The sequence below is a fragment of the Mus musculus genome, chromosome 14, assembly GCF_000001635.26.
Source record: "Mus musculus strain C57BL/6J chromosome 14, GRCm38.p6 C57BL/6J".
NCBI classification, from domain to species: Eukaryota; Metazoa; Chordata; class Mammalia; order Rodentia; family Muridae; genus Mus; species Mus musculus.
Genome location: NC_000080.6, coordinates 31,392,011 through 31,414,113, shown reverse-complemented (window position 1 = coordinate 31,414,113; position 22,103 = coordinate 31,392,011). Strand labels below are relative to the sequence as shown.

General features: G+C 50.2%; 1 protein-coding gene across 5 annotated transcripts in view; it reads left to right on the top strand.

The window, feature by feature from the left end:
* The window catches only part of Sh3bp5 (SH3-domain binding protein 5 (BTK-associated)), a 63,487-nt gene that overhangs the window by 21,987 nt on the left and 19,397 nt on the right, over positions 1-22,103 (top strand). For 3 of the 5 annotated variants that reach the window (NM_011894.3, NM_001347585.1, XM_030247814.1), the window contains one exon: positions 2,445-2,573. In NM_011894.3, coding sequence (NP_036024.2) covers positions 2,445-2,573 — 129 coding nt within the window. Of the gene's footprint in view, positions 1-2,444; positions 2,574-5,268; positions 8,261-19,821; positions 19,846-22,103 lie in introns of those variants that run through there. The other 2 variants (XM_030247815.1, XM_006519015.2) reach the window with 2 other exon arrangements.

Below are 22,103 nucleotides of genomic sequence, written 5' to 3'. Positions count from 1 at the left end.
AAGGGTAAAGGAACGATGGGGGTGGGGGGCTGCCTTAAGTAAGAGAGCAGTAGAGCAGGGGGCTGCAGGGCCCTTCTGCCACACCTCTGTCCCGTCTCCTGGCTCCAGGGTGACAGTTCAAAATTACTCCATGCCTCCACCCATCCTGTTAGCCAACTCAATGGGGAAGTTTCTTTTGCTAAGTTTCAGAAACTCTTTAGAGTGAAGCCTCATTAGTTCTGGTGCTTCAGCCTCTTTGTCCACAATCACTGTGGCTGGGAGTATCCTTGCTGATCGGCTAGACTATCACGTGACCGTTCTTGGGCCCAGAGTCGCTCTGCCAGAGGCTGAGCCCTGGGGTTGAGGCTGTTGGTTGGGCAGGTGGGGAAGATTTGGGTTTGTGGGCTCCTTTATGTCAGTCCTCTGGGGAAATTGTCACTCAAGAAGACAAGATTTCTGGCAAAATTAAGAACCAGATCAGGTTACCCCCTCCCCCAACAACTGGAGCGGGAGCTGTCTCTGACTCTGTTGCCTGCCTGTCCAGCAGTGAGGGGGGGATGGGGGAGGGGCTATGTGAGGTGGGGACTGGGATGAGAGGGACTGTGACCCAGATGTAGAGTGAATAATTAAATAATTACTGGTAAAAAAATAAATAAAAGTAAATTACTTTATCTCAGGAAAGAGGAACCTGTTAGCTATGACCACTTTCTAATCTGTGGTGGCTGGATGGAGCTGATCACGCAATACCTAGAGGTATAGCTCATTGTTGGGAAAACATGATTATTAGACCTGTCTTTTGCCCACTACCCCCCACCCCCACCCTTGTGCCCTTGAGTATATAGAGTCTTGAAAGGATGTTAGCCAGGCTGCTGGGCCCCAAAAGAACAGTCCAAGGCATCTTCAGAAATACTCAAAACCCTGTGACAGTGTGATAAGTTCCAAATATGATCAGGTCATTTTCCTGAACTCCATCACACGCTGGATCCCAGCCTCCCAGGGAGGCTAAGGCAGGAGGGCTGTAAGTTTTCAAGGTCAGCTTGTGCTACAGAGGGAGATCCTGTCTCAAAAAGCAGAAAGCAAAACAACAAAACCAGCCAACCAGCCAAGCTCTCCTATCCCTCCCCAGCATGGGTGATGACTCGGGAGCTGAGATGGATGGACAGCTTGCAGACAGCATCTGAGGAGGACGCCAGCCCTCGCTTAGGGCTTGTGTAACCAAGGGCAGGGCTCCATCCTATAACGTTCCAGGCACCCCGTACTGGGAAAGCTTGTGCACTTCCTGAGCCTTAGGAAATTCCCATTTCCCTCTAGGAGGAGAACGCTGAATGCAACACAAAACCCTGATGACCATGACCCAGGCCTGGGGCCAACGCCTGTGTCAGAAGTGCGATCTGGGCTCTGGAGCTCCCAAGGGCAGCAAAGCACGTACCTTCATGTATTCTGGAAGGTCGGCTGTGTTGTCAGACCCATCTGCCAAGCCCACAGTCTGAGATGCTAAGGGGATGAGTTAGAAGAATTGATCCAAGTCTCCTTCAGCCCCACGAGACCCTACATTTCCACATGAACAGCACAAGTTCTTAAGGTTAATTGTGAGGAAGGCCCTTTCCACATGGCAAACATCTGGCTCCCTCTGATGCCTGAAAATGTCGCCACTCCCTCTTCTCAGCCAAGCAAGGCCATTGCGCTCTTCTTGGGATCAGCTCTCCCACCCGCCATCTCCACAACCCCACGTGTTCCCTCTGGCCTCTGTGCAGATCCTACCTACTTCTTTGAAGGTTTTCTGGGAGTTTGCTGGTGGTCTGGTGAGGGTCTCTGCTGCTGAGTCCCCTAGGACCCCACACACCCATCAGACTGGGGGTGCCCTGAGGCCAGGGTCCTGCAGGTGGAAGCCCGCAGTCAGTGTTTAACATCTGAGTCCCAGGATTTAGGGCTTTGTGGGAGTGTGGGAAATGCTGCAGTCATATGAACCAAAGCCACCAAAGGCAACCAAGATTTTTTCCCCAGGGGACCAAGGGGGTTTTGACATATCGCTGAGCTTTTTGACATTGCAGTCACTGGACATATTTTTTACAAGTAAATTATGGGGTAGGGTGGTGAATGCCTATGAAATTTCAGCACTGGGGAGGCAGAGGCAGGAAGATTGAGAGTTCAATGCCATATCAAGACGATTCTGAGCATGTAATTGAATGAATGAATGATTGAAAAACCCTGTGTGTCACTAAAGTAAGTTACAGATGGGCTTTCTTCTCAGTCGCATGACCAGCTTAAAATTATCATATAGCTGGTGGCAGCCACTGATTGGGCAATGTAGATGGCTGACTGGTTTATAAAGTGATTCAGGGTCCTGGCCATGTGTGAATTCTTTCCTGGTGTTTCTGGTCAGATGCAGCAGATGTTTGCTGCTCCCTTCTAAAACCTCCTGGTGATAATTCCTCCATCTTCCTCCCCCCTCCCCCCAACTATAGGATGCACGCCAGAAGTTCCGATCTGTCCTGGTCGAGGCAACGGTGAAACTAGACGAACTGGCAAAGAAAATCGGCAAAGCCGTGGAGGACTCGAAGCCCTACTGGGAGGCCCGGAGGGTGGCAAGGCAGGTAAGACAGCCTGAAGGTGTCTGCTCTGCCCGTGTATCTCCCACTGAAGTTTAGAAGCACCTGCCCCATGGCTGCCTACGATCAGCCTTCTTATACCCTGCCTCTATGGGCTCCATCCAGCTCATGACACCATTAATAGAGTATCAGCCCTGATTCAGGTGGTCCTTGTCACATGACCTGTGGTGACTGAAGCCTCTGAGTTGAGGAGTTGTGGACTGGTGGGCACTGTGGATGTGTCCAGCGCTTCCTTTGGTGTGGTCTTCCTCTCTTAGAGGCTGCCTGTGAGGCACAGGGCAGAGGACCCTTGGTTAGCCCTTCTCACCTCTGACCTGTTAGAGTCTGTGTTTACAGTGAGAGCAGCTCCACGTGCATGGCTTTGTCTAGGGTTTTACATACAGAAGGGATCAGATATAGAAGGGATTGATGGGCAAACAAGCAGATGACAGGCCTGGGAAGCCACAAGGTCATCCTATGTCCTCTTCCATATCCCGAACTTAGAAGTCTCTCCCACATCTTACCTACATCCCTCCAAAGTCCTTCCTGCTCATAGCTGGGTGAGCAAAGCAGTCTGGTTGGCTTCATCCAAATCATGCTTGGTGGGCGGGGACCCATATGGCTGCGGCACATCCTGCAGTGAGTCTTACAGCCTTCCTTTTCTGTACCTCCCTGACTCCTCTGTGGGAGGGAACTGTGTTGGGGACACCTCATCTGCTGGGAAGCAGTAGATTGTGGCATATCTCTTTCTTCTCATATCTTCTCTTGACCCTAAACATAATAATCAAGATCACCACGGAGTCTGTTGGGCAACTATTCAGTTGTCAGGTGTAGCCAGACCAGGTCCTAGCAGGTGGGTGACCGGCTATGATGGACAGAGCCAAACTGAGTCCTGATAGAATCGGGGCTAGATGTGAGCCTGCAAAGCCTCTCTCATACCTCCTTCCTGGTGGCTGGTGGGGGAAGTAAGGCAAGGGTTGGGATGTCCCTGCCCTCAGCCCCAAGGGACCCCAGTCTCTACTAGAGGAACCGGAAGGGGGCACAAGGGGGCACAAGTCTGAGGCAGGAAGATGTTACATTTCTTTCTGTGGATGTGGATGATGAGCTGGGGCAGATGCTGTGAGTGGCCCTGTGACCTTTCTGACAGTAGGAGAGTGTCCACCTCAGCTGCTACCAAGTGGGGCTTCCTGTTTTCTTCCTCTGCCTCATCCCCGCCCCCTTCCTTTTGATGTTCTGCAAACCCCTCAGACCCTGCCCCAGCAAGGGTGGTATCTGAGAGTCCTGCCAAGCACTTCCTCCAAGTGTGCGCTGGGAGCTTTTGCATCCCGTTCTTGAGATGCTGGTGGTGCGGGGTCAGCATTGTTAGGACCTAGTGAGAGGATGTGTCCGACAACGGAATCCCTGCATGAGCTTGGGTTTCAGTCTCATTTTTTAAAAAATCATTTATTGTGGAAAACTTAGAACCAGCTTACTGGCTCCTCCCCTCCCCCCCCCTCCCCATTCTCCATCTTCAAGGTGGTGGCACACATCTGAATGCCTGTATTCCCCATCCAACATCTCATTGAACCCATTGGGTATTTACCAGGAGAACAAGCCTTTCTGTAGACATAAAGCGACAGGACCAGCAGGATCGTAACTTCATCAGAACCCTGCATTGCCTTGCTCCCAATGTCAAATCGTCCTCCTGACAGTAAATCAGGCCTATCCTGTGACCCCTTGGCCAAGTCCAAGTTGAACCAAGAGGAGCCAGACCATGCCATCTTTTCTGAACTGGGTTGGGAGCAGGGGACTGGTTTTGATTTCTTTAAGAGCTTTTGTATTTGGGCCCAAGCTTTTTTGAAGGCTGCTCTGATGTCTGTATCCCATCTGGCCGTCAGCATGAGGATGAGGGCAGTGTGGCTTGTGTCTCTGCTTGCTCTGCCCTGTGTGGTCTAAGTGCCTGTCGGGTGCCATGGGTAGTCCAACCTTTGTTTATTTGTCATGGGTAGTCCAACCTTTGTTTATTTGCCTTTTGTTTTGTTCTCCCCACCACCACCACCCTCCAGGCCCTGTCAACCATCCTTCTGCTTTTTTTCCCTAAGGGCTTGGCTGCTCTAGATGCCTCCTAAGCATCGGGTGTTGAGGAATGTTCCATGTTTGTGAGCGGCTCATCTCATTTGACATTTGTACCTAGTGTTCATCCCTGGTGTGTCATCAGAGTTCCCTCCATTTGTCTGTGTATTTATTGAGACAGGGTCTTACTGTGTGGAACCAACTGGCCTCAGAGAGAGCTCCCTGGCTCTGCCTCCTAGGTGTTGGGATTAAAGATGTGGGCCACCGTGCCCAGGCCCCTTCCTTAAAAAATTCTTTTTACATGAACTTATTTTATATGTATGGGGGTAGAGCATGGGGAGGTCAGAGGACAACTTGTAGGGACCAGTTCTCTCCTGTACAGTGTGGGTTCTGGGGATCAAAATTAGGTAACAAGGCTCGGTGGTCAGCTCCTTCATCCTCTGAGCCGTCCCTCCCAGTGGCCCCCCCCTCAGTTTTAGAGCGAATGTCATGCCCCTGTGTGTGTAACCATGTCATGTTTGTCTGTCAGCATTGGCTGTCTTGTTATTTTTAAGTGGTTGGAATGTGCAGAGCCCTTTGTACTCTGTAAGGACAGTGTCAGCATGAAATGCCAAGGTCAGGAAAGCTCAGAGATGCTGCATGTCGGGTGTTTATGGGGCCACATAAGGCCATGTTCTACATTTAACCTTCTTTAGAAGAGTCGCTAAGGGAGGAAACATTTGAAATTCGTAGAATGACTCGGCTGGGAGAGGGCTGGCAGAGCTCTGCCAGTGAACCAGAAAGCGTGGCGTAGAATCCCAGGTTACCAGTTAGCTGTGGGATCCTCAGCGGGTCTCTTAATGGCTGACCCTTCCTCTTCTCATAAGATGGAGTTGTCTGTTGTCACTTGTGACTTAGTGGCTTGAAACACTTATTCAGCACATGGCTTTGCCTAGCTTATAGCTTTGCCGGGCAGGTTTTTTATGTTTGTTTGTTTGTTTTGCTTTGTTTTCCTGATCTCAGGCGTGACTGCTGACATTGTCTGTATGCAGTCAGTTTGCTCCAAGTGGCTCATCCTGCATGGGCCTTGTTTGTTAGACATTTGGTTGGTTGTCCCTTAGGGTGGCAGGGGTGACTGTCTCTCATTTAGCAGGACAGACTGGTCCTTTCACAGGGTGTTTGAGATTTCTCAGAACAATTAGGTGGAGGTGACTGGATGCCTTAGTGGGCAGGCAGGAAACTCAGAGGGACAGGAAAATGAAGACAGGATGTGTATAGATTGCCAAGAGTCAGAGGTCAGAGATGGAGGAGAGAGGTGAAAGCATTTGTTTACATGCCTGAGGAACTTCCTTTTGGGGCAGGCTTGGGGTAGGTTAAACTGGCCATGAGGTGCTGCAGCTCTGAGTGACGAGCGGTACCAGGCAGCTGAGCCTGTGGCGGTCAGAGCATTTATATCAAGGTGGCAGAGTGGGATTAGCTTCCTCATTCTCAGAGGATAGCAGGTTGAGGAAGGACAATGTGGTGCCCAGTCCCTATGAGGAGAGCAGGAAGAACTGGACCCAGGCTTGCCTGGTCTGGCTGCTGCCTCTGGCGGCTGGCACATTGTGGGCACTCATGGTGGTATGAGTTTGGCTGACCAGCCCATGGGCAGACTGAGGAGCCTTGCAGGGCACACAGCAGCCCGAGGAGTCTGCAGTTACCCTCTCTGCCGCTGCCTGCCTTCTCTGGGCTGGGATGATCAGAGGTTCCTCCTTTTGTTTTGTCTTACATTTAATGGTGTGTGTAAGTCTGTCTGCTCATGACTGCATGTGCCACAGCATGTAGGTGGCATGATCAGAGACAACGTTTAGTGGTCAGCTTTGTCTTTCTAGTGTGTGGTCCTGGGGAATGGACACGGACTGTCAAACCTGCTGGCCCGTTCTGCTACGGGTGCTTGTTACATATAGCCTGGGCCCCTCCACCGCGCACGTTTCCCCTCAAGCTTCAGTACAGCTTCATCATGTCTCCTTCCAATGTTAATTTCTGCCCAGTTAGAGCTCACCGTGGGGCTTGGGTGAGGAGGTCTGGCTTGATGACGTCCATCCCTGTGACCCTGGTCACATTCTTCCGGGTGGCCACAGGCCAGGTCTGGGAACTGCGTCATCCACGCTGCCGGAGGTGAGTGTGTGGTGGAGTGAGGGGGCACTTGTCCCGAAGCAGAGTGATTTACGGTGGGTGGGTGCGTAGGAGCCCAGAGGATGTGCCCCACCTTGCAGGATTGGCTGGAGCGTCTGGGAAGGAGAGTCTTGGCATTTTGGAAGCCTAGATTTTTCAGTTCTTGTCTTTGTTTTGTTTTGTTTTGTTTTGTTTTGTTTTCTGGTGTTTTGAGACAAGGTCTTGCTTTGTAGCTCTTGAGTAGCCTGAAACTCCATATGTAGGCCAGGCTGCCCTTGAACTCACAGTAACCTTCCTCTGTCTTCCGAAGGCTGGAGTTAAGATGTGGGCCACCGTGTCTGGCTTTATTTTTTTCCAAGGTAAGTTTTCATTATGTAGTCCAGGGTGACCCTGAACTTCTGACCCTCCTGCCTCAGACTCCCAAGCATCGGGATCAAAAGTGTGTGCATGCCACCATGCCCCAGGAGCCAGTGTTGGTTTGTCTGGGACAGGGTCTCACTATGTAGCCCTAGCTGGCTGGAACTTGCTATGTTGATCAAGCTGGCCTGAAATTCAGGAGCTCTGCCCACCAAGTATTGGGCTTGCAAAGATGTATAGCATCACACCCGGCTGACAGCACTTTGGAACTAGGATGGGCTCAGGATGAGTGGCAGCCTCTGCCAGGCTAAAGCCCCCAGCACAGAGGGACATGTCTTGGCTTCGGCGAGCTGTGCCTCTTCCTGGGGTTAGCTGTACCTCCGGCTTGGCTACCGAGCCCTGCCTTAGGCATCTTGGCTTGGGGCTGGAACTAGAAATAGCTACGGTTCTGCCCACCTGGAGGCCTCCCTGGCAGTGGCACAGACCACTTGCACTTGAGCCTTCCCTGAGAGCAGGTGGCCGAAGTGGGCCCCCCGAGTGCTGGCCGTGCAGAGTCTCAGCCAGGGAGTGAGGCGGAATGAGCCACTGCCATCCTTGGAACTCTGTAACCATGATTTGTGTTTCTCCTTCCCTCTGGCTTGTCACTGGCATGGCTGATCCCCAGCAAGCGCTGCTGGTTGGGCAGCACATGCTTCCTGAAGCCAGCGGCTGTGCTTGGCAACACAACACAACAGGGAGAGGGGAAGTTTGTTGTAGAGATCTCTGCACTGTGTGAAACCTCAGAGTTCCTTGGATATTTCTGGTTAGCTGCTATATATTTTTATTTCATTGGATTTTGTTTGTTTGTTTGTTTGTTTTGCTTTGTTTTGTTTTTGTTTTGTTTGATAGGCTCTCGCTATGTAGCACAAGCTGGCTTGGAGCTTGCAATCCTCCTGCCTCTGCTTCCTGAGTGCTGAGATGACAGGTCAGACACACCACACCCGGCTTGTGCTCCCCACTGTCACCAGAGTGATGGCATTGAAGAAGAGAGTCCCCTTCCTTCCCTGTCTGACACCATGGGCGTTCCTTGGAAAAAGTGACAAAGGATTAATCATTCGGTTACAGAAAGTCAGAGCGTAGCTGTGTTTCTGTTGCCAGTTTGGGCAATACAGGTAGGCCTTTTTATACTGCTAAGCAGCGTGGTTTGGGCTCTGACCAGACGGCAGGATTCCTCAAGACACTTAGCACATTTTCTGTTCCTTTTTTTTTTGTACTTTGGGGGTGCCCCATGCTTTCTCCCTTTTTCCTTCCCCCACATGTGACTAAATTTTCCCCTTTCCCTCCTGTGAAAATTGATCCTTAATATGTATATATATTATACATATGTATAATCTATATTCGTATGCATTATATTTATTACCTCAAAAAGCAAATAAACATGAAGCCACCTAAGTTCACACCAAGAATCAAGAATGTTGGGACAGCTTAGGGATGGACAGACTTGGGGCTTCCAAGTAGTTGATTTGGAAAGGTTCCTAAGGTTTAAGATACCCTGCTTCCAGCCCTTGTAGACAGTGTTTATTCCCAGGCAGGGGCTTCTTGGCATTCGGGGGAGGAAAACACGCATGCTCCCCCAAGCATGAAACACTTAGAAGTCCAGACTTGGGCAGAATTTTCTCGTCCGTCCTTCCTCCCTTCCCTCCCAGAGCCTTGTGCCCGATAACCATATATGATATGCACTGAGACGCACCTCCAGCCCTGGGAGCCATGTATTGTCTGCAGTGGACTGAGTGGAGCCTCTAAGCCAAAGCTAGGATTGGCAGCATACTCTGTTAAAGCTGCAGTATTTTGGGGGTTGGGGGTGAAGGTTGTTTGTTTAAATGTCTCTCCTGCCTGGTATGGTGGATCATATTATAATCCCAGCCCTTGCGAGGCTAAGGCAGGAGGATTGCCATGAGTTTGAGACCAGCCTGGCCTGGCAGACCTTCTCTCCAACAAAACAGAACAGAACAAAACAAAACAAAACAAAACAAAACAAAACAAAACAAAAACAACAACAAAAACTAAACACAGAAGGATCCATGTCATGTAACATTTGGGGCTAGACATTAAAAGGCGATATTCCTGGGCTGCAATATTCCTGGGCTGCTGAGATGACTCAGCAAATGAAGTTACTTGCTGCCAAGCCTGACAACCTGAATTCAATCTGTAGGACACATGGTAGAAGGAGAGACCAAGAGACTGACTTTAACTTTCACGTTGAACACCTCAGCACACCTGAGTATGCACGAGCTCCTCTTTGCGCACACAGTAGATAATACAAAATGGTATTAAAAATTTTAAGGTATTTTTCTGAAATGCACGTTTAACGGAACTCTTGTATCTATGTAGTAGTTAATTTTTTAAAAAGTGGATGTCCGTGTGTATATGTAAGCAAGGTACCGGGGAGACCCACTAAGGTGTACCCTGGTCCTCTGCAGGACCATGCTGATGTAAAACCACAGCTCTCACCACACAGGGAGTAAGAGGTTATTCTAGAGCTGGATTTGAGTGACCAAGTTCCAGGAGGCTCAGAACTAGGTTATCCCAGGTTCCGTGTTCCCACACAGAAGCAGTTTCCCGGAGTTTTATAGTAACAAAACAAGGAAGGCTATAAATGAAGGCATTTAAAAGTGCACTGGTCGGGTGTGTTCGGGAGTTCTCTCTAACTAGATGGGTGGTGTCTCCTATAGGGCTGAGGCGCTGCTGAGAGCTAGTGGTATGCTAAGTTAATTCCAGAAGGTTTTTATCTGTTAGTCACAGGATGTTCTGATAGGGACTAGGCAGGGAATGGCTTATTGGGGGGGGGAGGGGGGAAGCCTCCAGCTAGCCTGAGATAAGGCAATTGGCCTCTGGACCTGTGACATTCCAACCTCGGCACATCACTGTGGGTCTAACAGTCAGTCAGCCTCAACTTCTTTCCAGGAATTCCCCTACGAGCAGTATGCGCTCTTAGCCCCCACCCCTACCCGCACCCCCAGCCCGCTCTCCAACCCTCTCGTATTTATTTTTATAGGTTAAATCTGGACCCTACAAAAGCAGGAGCCCGCAGTGAGGTACTATCAGGAAAGTTTGGGGTATTACCCACCCTTCCTTTGGGCTTCTGACCCACGCCTGTGGAGTCATGCAGGCCTGTTTTGCAGGGACCCATTGCTTAGCTGGGCATGAGCCTGGTTCAGGCATGAGTGAAGAGTTTGGTGTTGAAGAGAACTCGGTGTGTGCATGCTGTGCCGGGCGGGAAGCCCGGAGATCTCATGCCGATAAAAAAACAACGGGAGATTTTTCCCTGGCCTATGATTCCCACAAACAAAACTGCTGGGAGCTGGTCAGCCCCACACAGAATTCCAAAGGGCTTCTTGGAGGCCAAGTCACCTGATTCTTTCTGAAGAATCTTCTGGAATTTGGGCCCCTCAAAGGCTCATTCTTCCGTTGACTTCTGCATCTGCTTTCTGCTTTTTCTCTTGACAGCTTTCATCTCTCTCTCTCTCTCTCTCTCTCTCTCTCTCTCTCTCTCTCTCTCCCTTCATTTATTCATTTATTGTTTGTTTGTACATTTTGAGACAGTTTCACTCTGTAACCTATACTGACTTAGAACTCACTACGTCACTTAGGCTTGTACTCATGGCAATCCTGCAGCCTCAGCTTCCTTAGTATAGAGATTAACTTCTTGAGCTACTACCCCGCCTCCCCCCACCCCTTTGCTCTTTATTTGCGTTTGTTAATTGTTAGAGCAGTGGGTTTCATGCAGAAAGTTCACAGATGCACGCGCTAGTCTTTGATAACATTCACTGTCCTGCTGCTGTCTCGTCTTCTTATGCGGTCCTTCTATCACATCTGCTAAAAAGGAATGAAGTTGATTGTTTTATTTTGAGACGAGTTTCACTATGTAGCCCAGGATGGCTTTGAACTTTCAGTCTCCTGCTTCAACCTGCCTGTGTTTTGAGAGCCTGTCTCATGCAGCCTAGGCTGGCACAGAACTTACTAGGTGGCCACCAGAGATCATGATCGCCCAATCCTCCTGCCCCAGTCTTCCTTGTACCAAAAGTACAGACGTGCACCACACACCTGGCTTCCTCTTTTTAGCTTGGTTTCCACATATGAGATAGACCACGATATGCCTGCCTTTCTGCCTAACATAATCATCTCTGTTTCAGTTGTCAGCGTGACAGTCTAGAGTCAGAGTCATCTGAGAGGAAAATCTCAATGGAGGAATTGCCCAGCTCAGCCCCGTCTGTGGGCAGTCTGTGTGGGGTAGTGTTATCATTAATTGGTGTGGGAGGATTGAGCCTTGTGGGTGATTCCATCCCTCTGCAGGTCTAGTCCTGGGCTATGTAAGAAAGCTAGCTAGCTAAGCATAAGCCTGTGAGCAAGCAGCTAGGGTCAGCATGCTCTATGGTTTCTACTGTGTCCCCTTGCTAGGAGTTTCCTGGTGAGAGGCTCTGGAATCCTGCCTTCAGATTCCCACTCTCACTTCCTCCAGAGAGCTCCTGGAGGTGTAAGATGGCGTAGCCCCTCTCATAGTGCTTTTTGCCAGTGTGTTTTGTCACAGCGACAGTGAAGCTAGCTAGAACAGTGATTATCAGCAGTCCTGCCAATGTTTCTTACAAATGGCATGCTTTTCTCTTTGTGGCCAAATAACCTACCACATTTTCTTTACCCTCTGCTAATGGCACCTTGGTGGCTGTTAGGAGCAGTCGCATGATGAGTGTGGACGTACAGGGATCTCTGTGGGACACTGAGTCCTTCCGGATGTACTGGTCTCAGGGGAGGGTAGTTCTCTATTTAGTTTTTTTTGAGGAACTTCCACACCGATACCCATAGTGACCCCTTCATGATGGTGACTGCCTTAAGTAGTTAATTACTGACTGTTGGCTGTTAATGTTTCTGTGTGAGGCTTTCCTAGGCCCTGGGGGATCTGCTGCCACCATAGAGGGAAGAGCAGCATCTCTAAAAGGGAAGACTTTCAGATCACCCGAGGCTCTTGTATCCTTAGAATTCGTTCTCTTAACCTGAGGCCCAGGCTAGCCCAGTGAAAGTTCTCTGTCTAGAAAAGCCTGGGAAGTCTGTTTTCACACAGCGCTGGCTCCTCCAAGGCAGTAGGTAGGAAGTGTCTATACTGGGCTCTTTGTATTTTTACGTCCTTCTTTTTATCTTTGTGTATATGTTCATGCTTGTTTGCATGTGTGTTCGAGTGAATGGTGGGCCAGAAGAAGGCACCAGATCCTCTGAGCTGGCGTTGTGTGTGGTTGTGAGCCACCTGAGGTGCCAGGCGCTGGGACATGAACTTGGCTCCTTTTCCATTGTTCTTAAGCACCAAGCCATCTCTCCAGCTCCACTGTATCTGCATTTCAGGACAGAAGGAAGAGCAGGAAGGGAATTTGTTTCTCTGCTTTAAAGATCTTACACAGAGTCTCACGCAGTCTTTGCTTCCCTTTATTGCTAGACCCTGGTTGTTGTCACAGGAGCTGTCAGGAGGCTTGGCTTTGAGCTTGCTAAACAGGTTCTAGAGATGAAAGGGAGACTGGCTACTGGGTGGCTCCTGACAGCTTCTGCTATGTCTGCACAGAACCTTACCATCTTCTTGGAAGATGCCTGGCTGTAATAACTAACAGATAGGTATTTGTGACCCACCGAGCAGACATGGGACCCCTCTGGACAGAGAAACACTGTGTGCCTCCCCAAATTCCTCTGCTGACCCTGGCTGGATGGGAGACTTTCTCTTTCGTTGTATTGGTGTCCTGGGAGGAAATTATTGCCTCCCACGCATCTGCGAGTGGATGTGCTTGTGCTTCGGAACGTTGCAGACTTTATTTTGCAAATATGATTTTGGATGACTCACTTCCAAAGGCCACGTCTTAGATGCAAGCCCTCGTGGCTTACGTATGCTGTTGGGGCGGCCTTTCCCGAGCCTAGCCCATCTCCTGGTGCCCCCACATCTCCTCAGCACCTCCCAGCCCAGCTATCTTATCAAAGTCAGTTGTCCTGATAGCTCACCCAGAGGTGACAGTGATCTTATGTGCTCTGTGGCTGGGTCATGGTGCCTGGCATGTGGCCAGACACTACAGGGGTTTCCATAAGGGTGCTATGCGACTGGTACCTGAACAGAGCAGAGAGACCTTCCTGGAACAAAAGGTCACTGTGCAGATTTGAATCGCATCCCTGTCTCTTCCCCGGGACTCCACTTCCCTCTATAGAATTTAGGCCTGCCTGGCTCCATGCTCACAGGAGTACCTTAAGATCAGTTGTTCACAGGTCTGCAAGATAGATCAGCCAGGTGCCAAGCCTGAGGGCCGGGGTTTGATCCCCAGGATCCATGTGGTGGAAGGAAGCAACTTGTCCTTGAACACCCACATCATTCCATCCCACACTCAACCCAGGTAGGACAAAAGAAAATCAGTGGTGTGAATCTGTGCGGGCTACACGGATCCTGTGCCCTCTGAATCTGCAGGCTACACAGATCTTGTTCCCTGGGGAACCCTGACTGTGGAGTACTTCGTTCCTGTGTCCAGTGTTAGGCCTCAGAGGCAAACCCTGAGCAAGAGGCCTTCAAGCCTGGCTGCCCTGACCAATCCAGCTGCCCTTCTCTGACTCAGTGATGTCCTTCAGCGTGCCCTTCCTCTGCCAGACCAGTTGTGACAATGTGGAGTTGTTCCCACAGTTACTGAATAGTCACGGGATGTTCTACGTCATTTCAAATTCTGTTGCCTTTCCTCCCAAGACCAACGAGCTCTGTGGGGTTTACAGAAATTTTAGAACTTTGGATCAGAGGTACTTACTAATAAAATCTGTGTAATAGGATTATATAATGTAATCTGAAAGTGTCTAAGATCAGAAACAAGGTGGTTCCAAGGCTTGCTTCAGGTGAGGGATGCTCAGCTTGTGCTTGAGTGAATCCAGCTGTGCCGGCTCAGAGGCGAGACTGGAGGTGAGAGCTTGACCCTTCAGTGAGCTAAGTGCACCAGGAAACTGACAGAGCCAAATGAGCCAGGGAAACCCTAAATGCTGGAGCAGGCAGGCATGGGAAGTCAGGGTCCCTGGCTGATGTGGCTTTGGAATGACCCAGGTTTCTAGATGCAGATATCTGCAGTCCCCGTGATGGGACTCAGTGTCTCCAAGGTGTTTACAAGATTATTAAGAAAACAACCAAGTAGCAGAATCATTCAAGATATTGGTTGCCAGTAAGTTTGGCAGTTTTTCTTTCTTAGGGAGAGGGAGAGGTGTCTGTGGTGTGTGTGTGTGTGTGTGTGTGTGTGTGTGTGTGTGTGTGTGTGTGTGTAGGTCAGAAGACAACTCTTAGGGGCCGGCATTCTTTATACCACTTGAGTCCTGGGGATCAAACTCAGACCATCAAGTCCCACCACCACCATCAGTGTCTCTGCCTCCTGACCATCTCACTGCATAGGTCCTGATAAGTCAGTTTATTAAGAGTCAATTTGGGCTTCTGCGTTGGTGGCTTCAGCTTCCTGCTCAAAGCTGCTTGAAGTAGTTTTAGCAGTCTCAGAGTCTACGTCATGCAGTGGCTTGTTGATTCTCAGGGTTAGAACTTTCCCCACAATGGTTTTCTTGTAGTGTTTTTGTGGGTGGGGAGGAGGGGTGTGGGGGTGAAGACTGAGTCTCACTGTGTAGGCCAGGGTGGCCTCAAACTCACAGAGATCTGCCCGCTCTGTATCCCAAGTGCTGGAATTGATTAAAAGTGCATGCCACCATGCCTGGACTCCTGGAGTGAAGCTCAAGGTCTTGCTGAGATGAGAGCTAATCCTTTAGTTTTCTGTGGATTGGATAGGATCGATCAGTTTCTTTATGCCTCTCGGCAGAGCAGTATCCATCTTTCTGCAGACTTCTCTTTGCACCCAGTAAACAACATTTTGATTTGGTGAACCACCCACTTGGGTTCCACCGCGTCTTTCTGTATTTTGGAAAACCATGGCGGCAGGCGATGTGGCTTCCTGGCCAGGATGGAATAGCAATAGCGGTGAAACAGGATGGAGGGGTGGGGTGGAGCTCGCCTGCAGCACCACAGCCTCACCTCAGGTTGTTTTCAAAGTTGGTCACACATATGCCGCCATATGGTAAAAACCACAGAAATGTGCACCTATGATTTCCAAGAGGTTCGAGTGTCCCCCAGGGCTGTTTCCTGAAGTCTCTGGGATCGGGGTTATCCTCTAGCTCGGGAAAGATGAGGTTCAGTGAGGGATAAGCTGGGGCTGGAGAGGCGGCATCGCCGTGGTCACTTGGTGCGTACTGCCAGTGGATCATTCCGGTGCTTTCCCACCGTCCTTCTCTGGATACTTCGAGAATAAATGCACACACAGAGACATTGATTCTATTGTGTGAGCCACAGGAGAGCCCAGAGAATCACAAATGCCTTAAAATAAGTGGCCACAAGGGAGTTGTTTACAGCGTGGCTTATAGGTGGGTACCTTAATTAAACAAATATTTCTTACACACTGGCAGCCTTCTAGATATGGAGAGAAAAAAACCACAGCAGCAGGGCTGAAGGAATCGATTGGCCCAGTGGCTAAGAGTGCTCTTGTCATGAGTATGGAGCTCACAACTGCTGTAACTCTGTCCAGCTCCAGGGGATCTGAGAGGCCTTCTTCCATACTCTCAGGGCACCCAGACATATCTCTCTCTGTCTGTCTCTCTCTCTCTGTATATCTCTCTGCCTCTGTCTCTCTCTCTCTCTAACACACACACACACACACACACACACACACACACACACACCTGCGGGTGAGCGCATGTCAAAACGAAAGTGTGCCCTGCTGTGAATGAATTAGGGGCTGGCATGTACTAGACTTGACTGTCCTGAGCTCTTGGGCTCTGGCCACCTTTCACCCAGTTAGTTGTGTTGCTTCTGTAACTTTGAGTTGTCCTTCAGTCTCTTCCCATCACGTTCTCCCTTCACGCTTTTCCTGGCATGGAGGAACCTTGGACAGACCGGGGAGGCACCCTGAGCCTCCATCACAGGGTGAGTTGATGTTTGCAGAGGTCATTTTGTATAGACCAATGAGTCTATCCTCTGCCCCTGCAACCCTTGGGGGTTAAGTCACTGTAGCCCAGAGCTACAGGAGGTTGGAGCCTGGCCAGGACAGACATTCTCCAGTTCCCACAAGCCTCTGCCTAGTGCGGAAGGGGTCATGGCCAGCCACCCACTCTGGCTTTCTGAGTACTTCTTGTCACAAAGGCATGGGAGCGTATCAGTGGCTTCTGAACTTACATTAGCATGGTGGAAAGCAGGCTCCAGGCGGTCGTAAGGAACACATGAGATTGACTCAAGCCTGGTGTGGGTCGGGATGTTTGTATAGGCTGGTGGGGTGCCGAATACTCTGACTGGTACCCCGTTTCTGAATGCTGGCCTCTGTGACGAGCTTGGTGTCTCTTTATAACATAGTGGAGTTTGTGATCACGTATTGTTCTGGGAATGGTGGGTGGCTTGTGAGTATCGTGCCAGCACAGCCTGACTGTCGCCTTCTTGAGCACAGTGAGAACTCGGGACAGCTCCTTCTGGGTCTGGCTCCCAGAGGCGGGGGGAGGAGGGGTGGGGAAGAATGATGAATATAAAGGAGGGGCGGGCAAGTTGGAGGGACCTGTGGTCACCTGTGCTAGGTGCCATGATGTTGATATAACTGTGCTCATGTGAAGGTTTTGGTCTGCAGACTTGTGGTCCAGCTGTTTGTCTCGAGGTCCAGACTGCCTTTCAAACTATTATTGACCACATGTTGGAAAAATAATCTAAGTTCAGTGGGAGTTCAAAAAAGGGAAGAACCCTATATGGCACGCAAGCCTGTAATTCCAGCACTGGGGATGCAGAGACAGGAGGACCTTGTCCAGCCTGAAACCAGCATGCTATGAAGAACAGGACTACTTACTCCCAGGAAGCTGCTGGCTGATAACTTTTATAAGAGTCATAAGAAAGAAGATAAAATAACTAACACGTCTCCAGTATTTTGTAGTAAATAAAAAATCCACAGAAGATGGGATATTTACAGTGGGTTTTAAAGGGTGAATAGGAGTTCTCTAGGAAGGTGAAGCTCACCTGTGGAGAGGGTGGTGAGCTCTGTGGCTTACTGAGTGGAGGGGAGACAGGATCTTCCCTGTCTGTGCTGTGGCTTCATTGGGGTACTTATTAGTCAGAGAGATAGTCCCAGAAACAACCAGATATGTGCCAGAAATAACCATATGTGTACATTACAAAGATCTTCTACATGTATGCATGGAGACCACATACAACACTGCAGTGCAGTTGGCCTTCTGGGGTTGGAAGGATAGGTAGAAAGTGCCTCACTGTGTGGCCCAGGCTGACTTCAATTCAAGGTCCTCCTGGCCAAGCCTGGCCTGGTGACTCAGGTCTGTCTATAATCCCAGCTACTCAGGAGGCTAAGGCAAGAAGGTCACAGGCTCGAAGCCTGGCTACGTCTCAGAGTTCAAGGCCAGCCAGAGCAACTTAGTGTGTCTGCCTCAGAATAAAGAAAATATACAAAAAAGGGACACTGGAGGTGTGGCTCAGGGGCAGTTTACAGGCTTGCACAAAAGGTCCCAAGTTCAATTCCCAGTTCCCAATACCACACACACACACACACACACACACACACACACAAATCTTCATGCTTCAGGCTTCTGAGTCCTAAATTATAGATACACACTCTGTACCTACCACAGCTGGCTGAAAACGCAGAGCTTTCTCTTTTCTATTTTTATTCTTTTCTATCTTTATTCTTTCTTTTTCTTTTTCTGACACAGTCTCACTATGTAGATCAGGCCTCAAACTCAGAGACCTGTCTGCCTCTGTCCCCCTGATGGCTGGGACTAAAGGCATGTGCCACCATGCCTGGTTACTTAGGGATTTCTTAAGCGTACTCAGGAAAAATGCAGAGAGTAGCTAATGAGTACCACGTACTGTTGCCAGCACTAAGAGTGCTCCCCCAGGACATGGGGGAGGGGTGGCAGTGGGGTGGTGTTGAAATTTGGTCTCATGTAGTTCAGGTTGACCTTGAAGTAAGTCTCTTAGAGAGCCAAGGATGACCTTGAACTCCTGACCCTCTGCCTTCACATGCCAAGCACTGGGACCACGGGTGTGCACCACCACACTGGGCTCAGCACCACCCACCTTTCCAGGAGTGTCGCACCCCTCTCTTCCTCTAGCTTGGTTCTTGTCTAAATCTCAGGCACAGACTTTACCTCCCACTCCTTAGTATTCTCTCACATTCTAAGCTCTAAAAGATTCCATTTTAGGTTGGGTGATGTAGCTTTGATAGAACTTCCCTAGCGTGCCCAAAGCACTGAGCTCAGGCCTCGGCCACAGTGGGGAGGGGAGGAGCGGGGAAAACCACATCTTTCCAAGTTAGTGATGCTTCATGGGATTCAGTTCTTCCTCAAACTGCTTCGATTGTTTTAAAAATGTGTCCTTTGGGCTGGGGTAGCCGGCAGTGGTAGTGTGTACCTTTAATTCCAGCACTGGGAGGCAGAGGTAGGCAGATCTCTGTGAGTTCGAGGCCATCCTGCTTTACAGAGCAAGTTCTAAGACCGTCAAAACTACACAAAGAAACCCTGTCTGGAAAGAAACAAAAAGAATGCTTGCTGCTTTTGCAGAGGGCAGGTTTGGCTCCCAACACCCGACTGCTGTAGCTCCAGTTCAGGGGATCTGATGCCCTCTTCTGGCCTCTGCAGTCACTGCGTGCACATGATGCATATAGACACACACACACACACACACACACACACACACACGTTAGAAACAAATCTTTGAAAACTGTGTGGTTGTGACTGGTTTAAAGCAGGCGTCCAACTTTTCGGCACTGACAGACAGCATGTCATCTACAAATATGTTGGGCTGTGCTCATAGGCAACCTGGGACACAGGCAGCCTGAGGGCCATAGTTTGGACCGGCCAGGCTTAAAGCCTTGGGCTGGGAACAGATGTGTCTTTTGCGCTCAGCTGTACTGTTGCTCAACCAGTGACATAGTTTTGATTTTAAAGGAAGAGTTGTGTCACAAAAAATGAACCAAGTGAGAGTTGACAGAGTACATCAGGTGGCACTTAGCCTAAGTGTGATGTGTGTGCTTGTGGACACTCAGGAGACTGGCCAGGCATGCCTTTAATCCCAGCACTTACAAGGTAGAGATAGACAGATCTCTTTAGGTTTGAGGCCAGCCTGTCTACATATTGAATTCCAGGTCAGCTAGGGCATAGAGAGTCGAGAGTCTATGACTCTCTCTCCGTCTCCGTCTCCGTCTCCGTCTCCGTCTCCGTCTCCGTCTCCGTCTCCCTCTCCCTCTCTCTCTCCCTCTCTCTCTCCCTCACTCACACACACACACACACACACATACACACACACACACACTTACTTACTTTTTGTTTTGGTATCTTAAAAAACAAGATAGCCAGAGTCAAGTCAAGTTGCTCAGTGGCTGTCCACTGACGCTTGCCCCTTGGCCAGCCTCCCCTTACAGAACACTTCCCATGGCTCCCTGTGCTTTGGATGCTGTGAGACTTTCCAGCTGTTATCAGGGGCCTAGGCATTCTAGCTGGAGACATGTAGCCGCTTGCTCAAGGTTGCAGGCCCAAGACAGTGGTCTTTGTTGCTGTGAGGAGTGTACGCTGTTCCTCCTGTATCTCTGGACACGGCCTCCTGTCTCATAGTGACCCAATTGTCTGGGCCATCAATGCCAGTTCTGTGCAAGGCATTGGGACGTGTCTCTTGTTACCAGTCTGTGTGGTAAGAGCTGGGAACCCTGGAGACTGGGAAGTCACAGGGGGCCTGCATGGTCATAGTGGGGTTGGTGGGAAGTATGGTTACCTCCCTCACAGTCCCAGGTCAAGAAGGCTGTGGCTGCAGTGCCAGAAGCAGAAGGCTGCCCAGCGGAGAGGAATGAGCGGAGGAGGGAGGGCCAGGGCTCTGCCAAGGACTCCTGGTGCTTCCAGGTCCTTGACACAGAGGCCAAGGCCATGGTGTGGGGGGCACTGTGTCCAGCTCCAGCCTCCTAGTTCTGTCCCTTTTTAGAGATTAAAGTAACTTTTATTATTATTTATTATGTGTGTGTGTGTGTGTGTGAGTGATGTGTGCATGCTTGCGCACATGTGAGTGCCACAGCACAGGTGTGTGATCAGAGAACACGTTTGTGGAGTCAGGTTCTCTTCTGTCTATGTGGGCTCTGGGGATTGAACAGGGGTCTTCAGGCTTACAGGGCAGGTATAGATCTATCTCCCTATCTCCATCCCCCTCCTCCCTCCTGCCTCCTCCCTCCCCCTTCCCTTTTCTTTCCTCATTCCTTTCTGTGATGGAGCCTAGGGGCTGGCTTGGGGCTGAGACCCTGGCCCACTCTAGTTCCTCAGCCACAACTCAGCTCCTTCCCTCCATCCCCATCAGGGATTAGCACCCGCTTATTAGCTGCCAAGGACTGTCATGGGGTGTGATGACAGACATCGTCCAGCATCTCCTCTGGTGTACAGCAGCACTCCTGCCACCCCAGAGGGCTGGGGGATGAATGGCTCTGTCACTTGTGTGCCCTGGGTCCCTAATGGAAGACTGGTTGGCTTCTCAAATCCAGCAGATGGCATAGGAGCAGGCCAAGCCATGAGTGGGCTTGTGGGCTTCAGTCCCACTGACTTGGAGGCTGCCACAGCAGAGGATGGTGGCTGTTGAATGTATAGTGTAGAGTGTGCAGGACCCAGGGAGAACAGTCACTGTTGTCTGTCCCTTAGCTCATGTCCCTGCTGCATGCCTGGCCCAGGACTCCTGCCATCAGCAGTCCCATAGCAGAGTACCCCTCATTGCTCCAGCATGGTAGACATAGGAGGAAGGTCCAGCAGGACTGTGGGCGCACCCTTCTGGAGAGGGTGGGTGGGGAGAAGGTGGCATCTGTGGTGTCTCTGCAGCCCCAGGAAGAGTGTGATCTGGAATGCGTTGTTCCTGGAGGCCCTGCTGCACGTGGCTGGCAATTGTATAAGTTGCTATAGTCATTGTGATGGAGATACAAGCAGGGGAAGGAAGTAGAAACAGGCTGACAAGCGATTCAGGATAAATAGCTGAGCCACTGTTCTCACGCGGTAGTGGTGACGAATAGATTGCCCAACCACCTATCCGTAATGTCAGCATCAGAAACACCCTTGCAGCAGACGCCGTGTCCAGGGGGTCTGACCATGATAGATGTAAGATATGTCACTACTCAGCCTTCCTTAGAAAAGTGAGGGGGTTAGACTGGGTGGTCTGTAAACCTCATCTCACTGGACCCTTCACTGTAGCCAGTGCAAATGTCTGGGTACCCTTCAGAGAGCAGGTAGGAGCTGAGTGGACCCTGAGTCAGAGGGCACAGGTGCTCCCTGCCTGCTGCTTTCTGGCCACCTCTTGTGCTCTTCGTGCCCTTATCTGTGACACTTTGTAGAGTGCCCATATGTTTTCGAGTGCTTTGAAGGCACAGCTAACTGGAGCCAGCATGACTACTCACTCTCGAGCAGCCTTTAAAAATTCTCCCCATGGTTGTTTCCGTGGACTCTGTTAGCATCCCTGAGTCAGCGTCCTCTGGGATTGCTAAATTGGCTTCTGCCATTGAGGTTCTATGTCTTGGGACATAATTGGGATGTTCTCTCAAGTTAGATCTCAAACACAGGTGGTAGCTTTTAGGTGATTTGAATGGCAGGGCCTCAGCCAAACATCTGAGAAATCTAGCCTAAGCCTTTCATAACTGACCTCTTGCTTCATCTCTCGCTGTGGATGGTCTTGTGTGAGAGTTCCTTATGCGTGTGCCTCTGTGTTCTGGAACATAATCTCTAGGAGGCATTTCATAGATTTAGAATCACCTGTTTCTGTTTCTTGCTGGCCACTGAGCCATAGAATGTCCCTCCTGTCATGGCCCCTGCCTTCTTTGTCCTGCGTGTATAGTTTTAGAAAGTGTCTTATGAGTAGCCCTTGGTGTGGTGGTGCCTATAATCCCAGGTTGGGGTTGAAGGATCAGGCGTTCACACCTAGCCTCACTA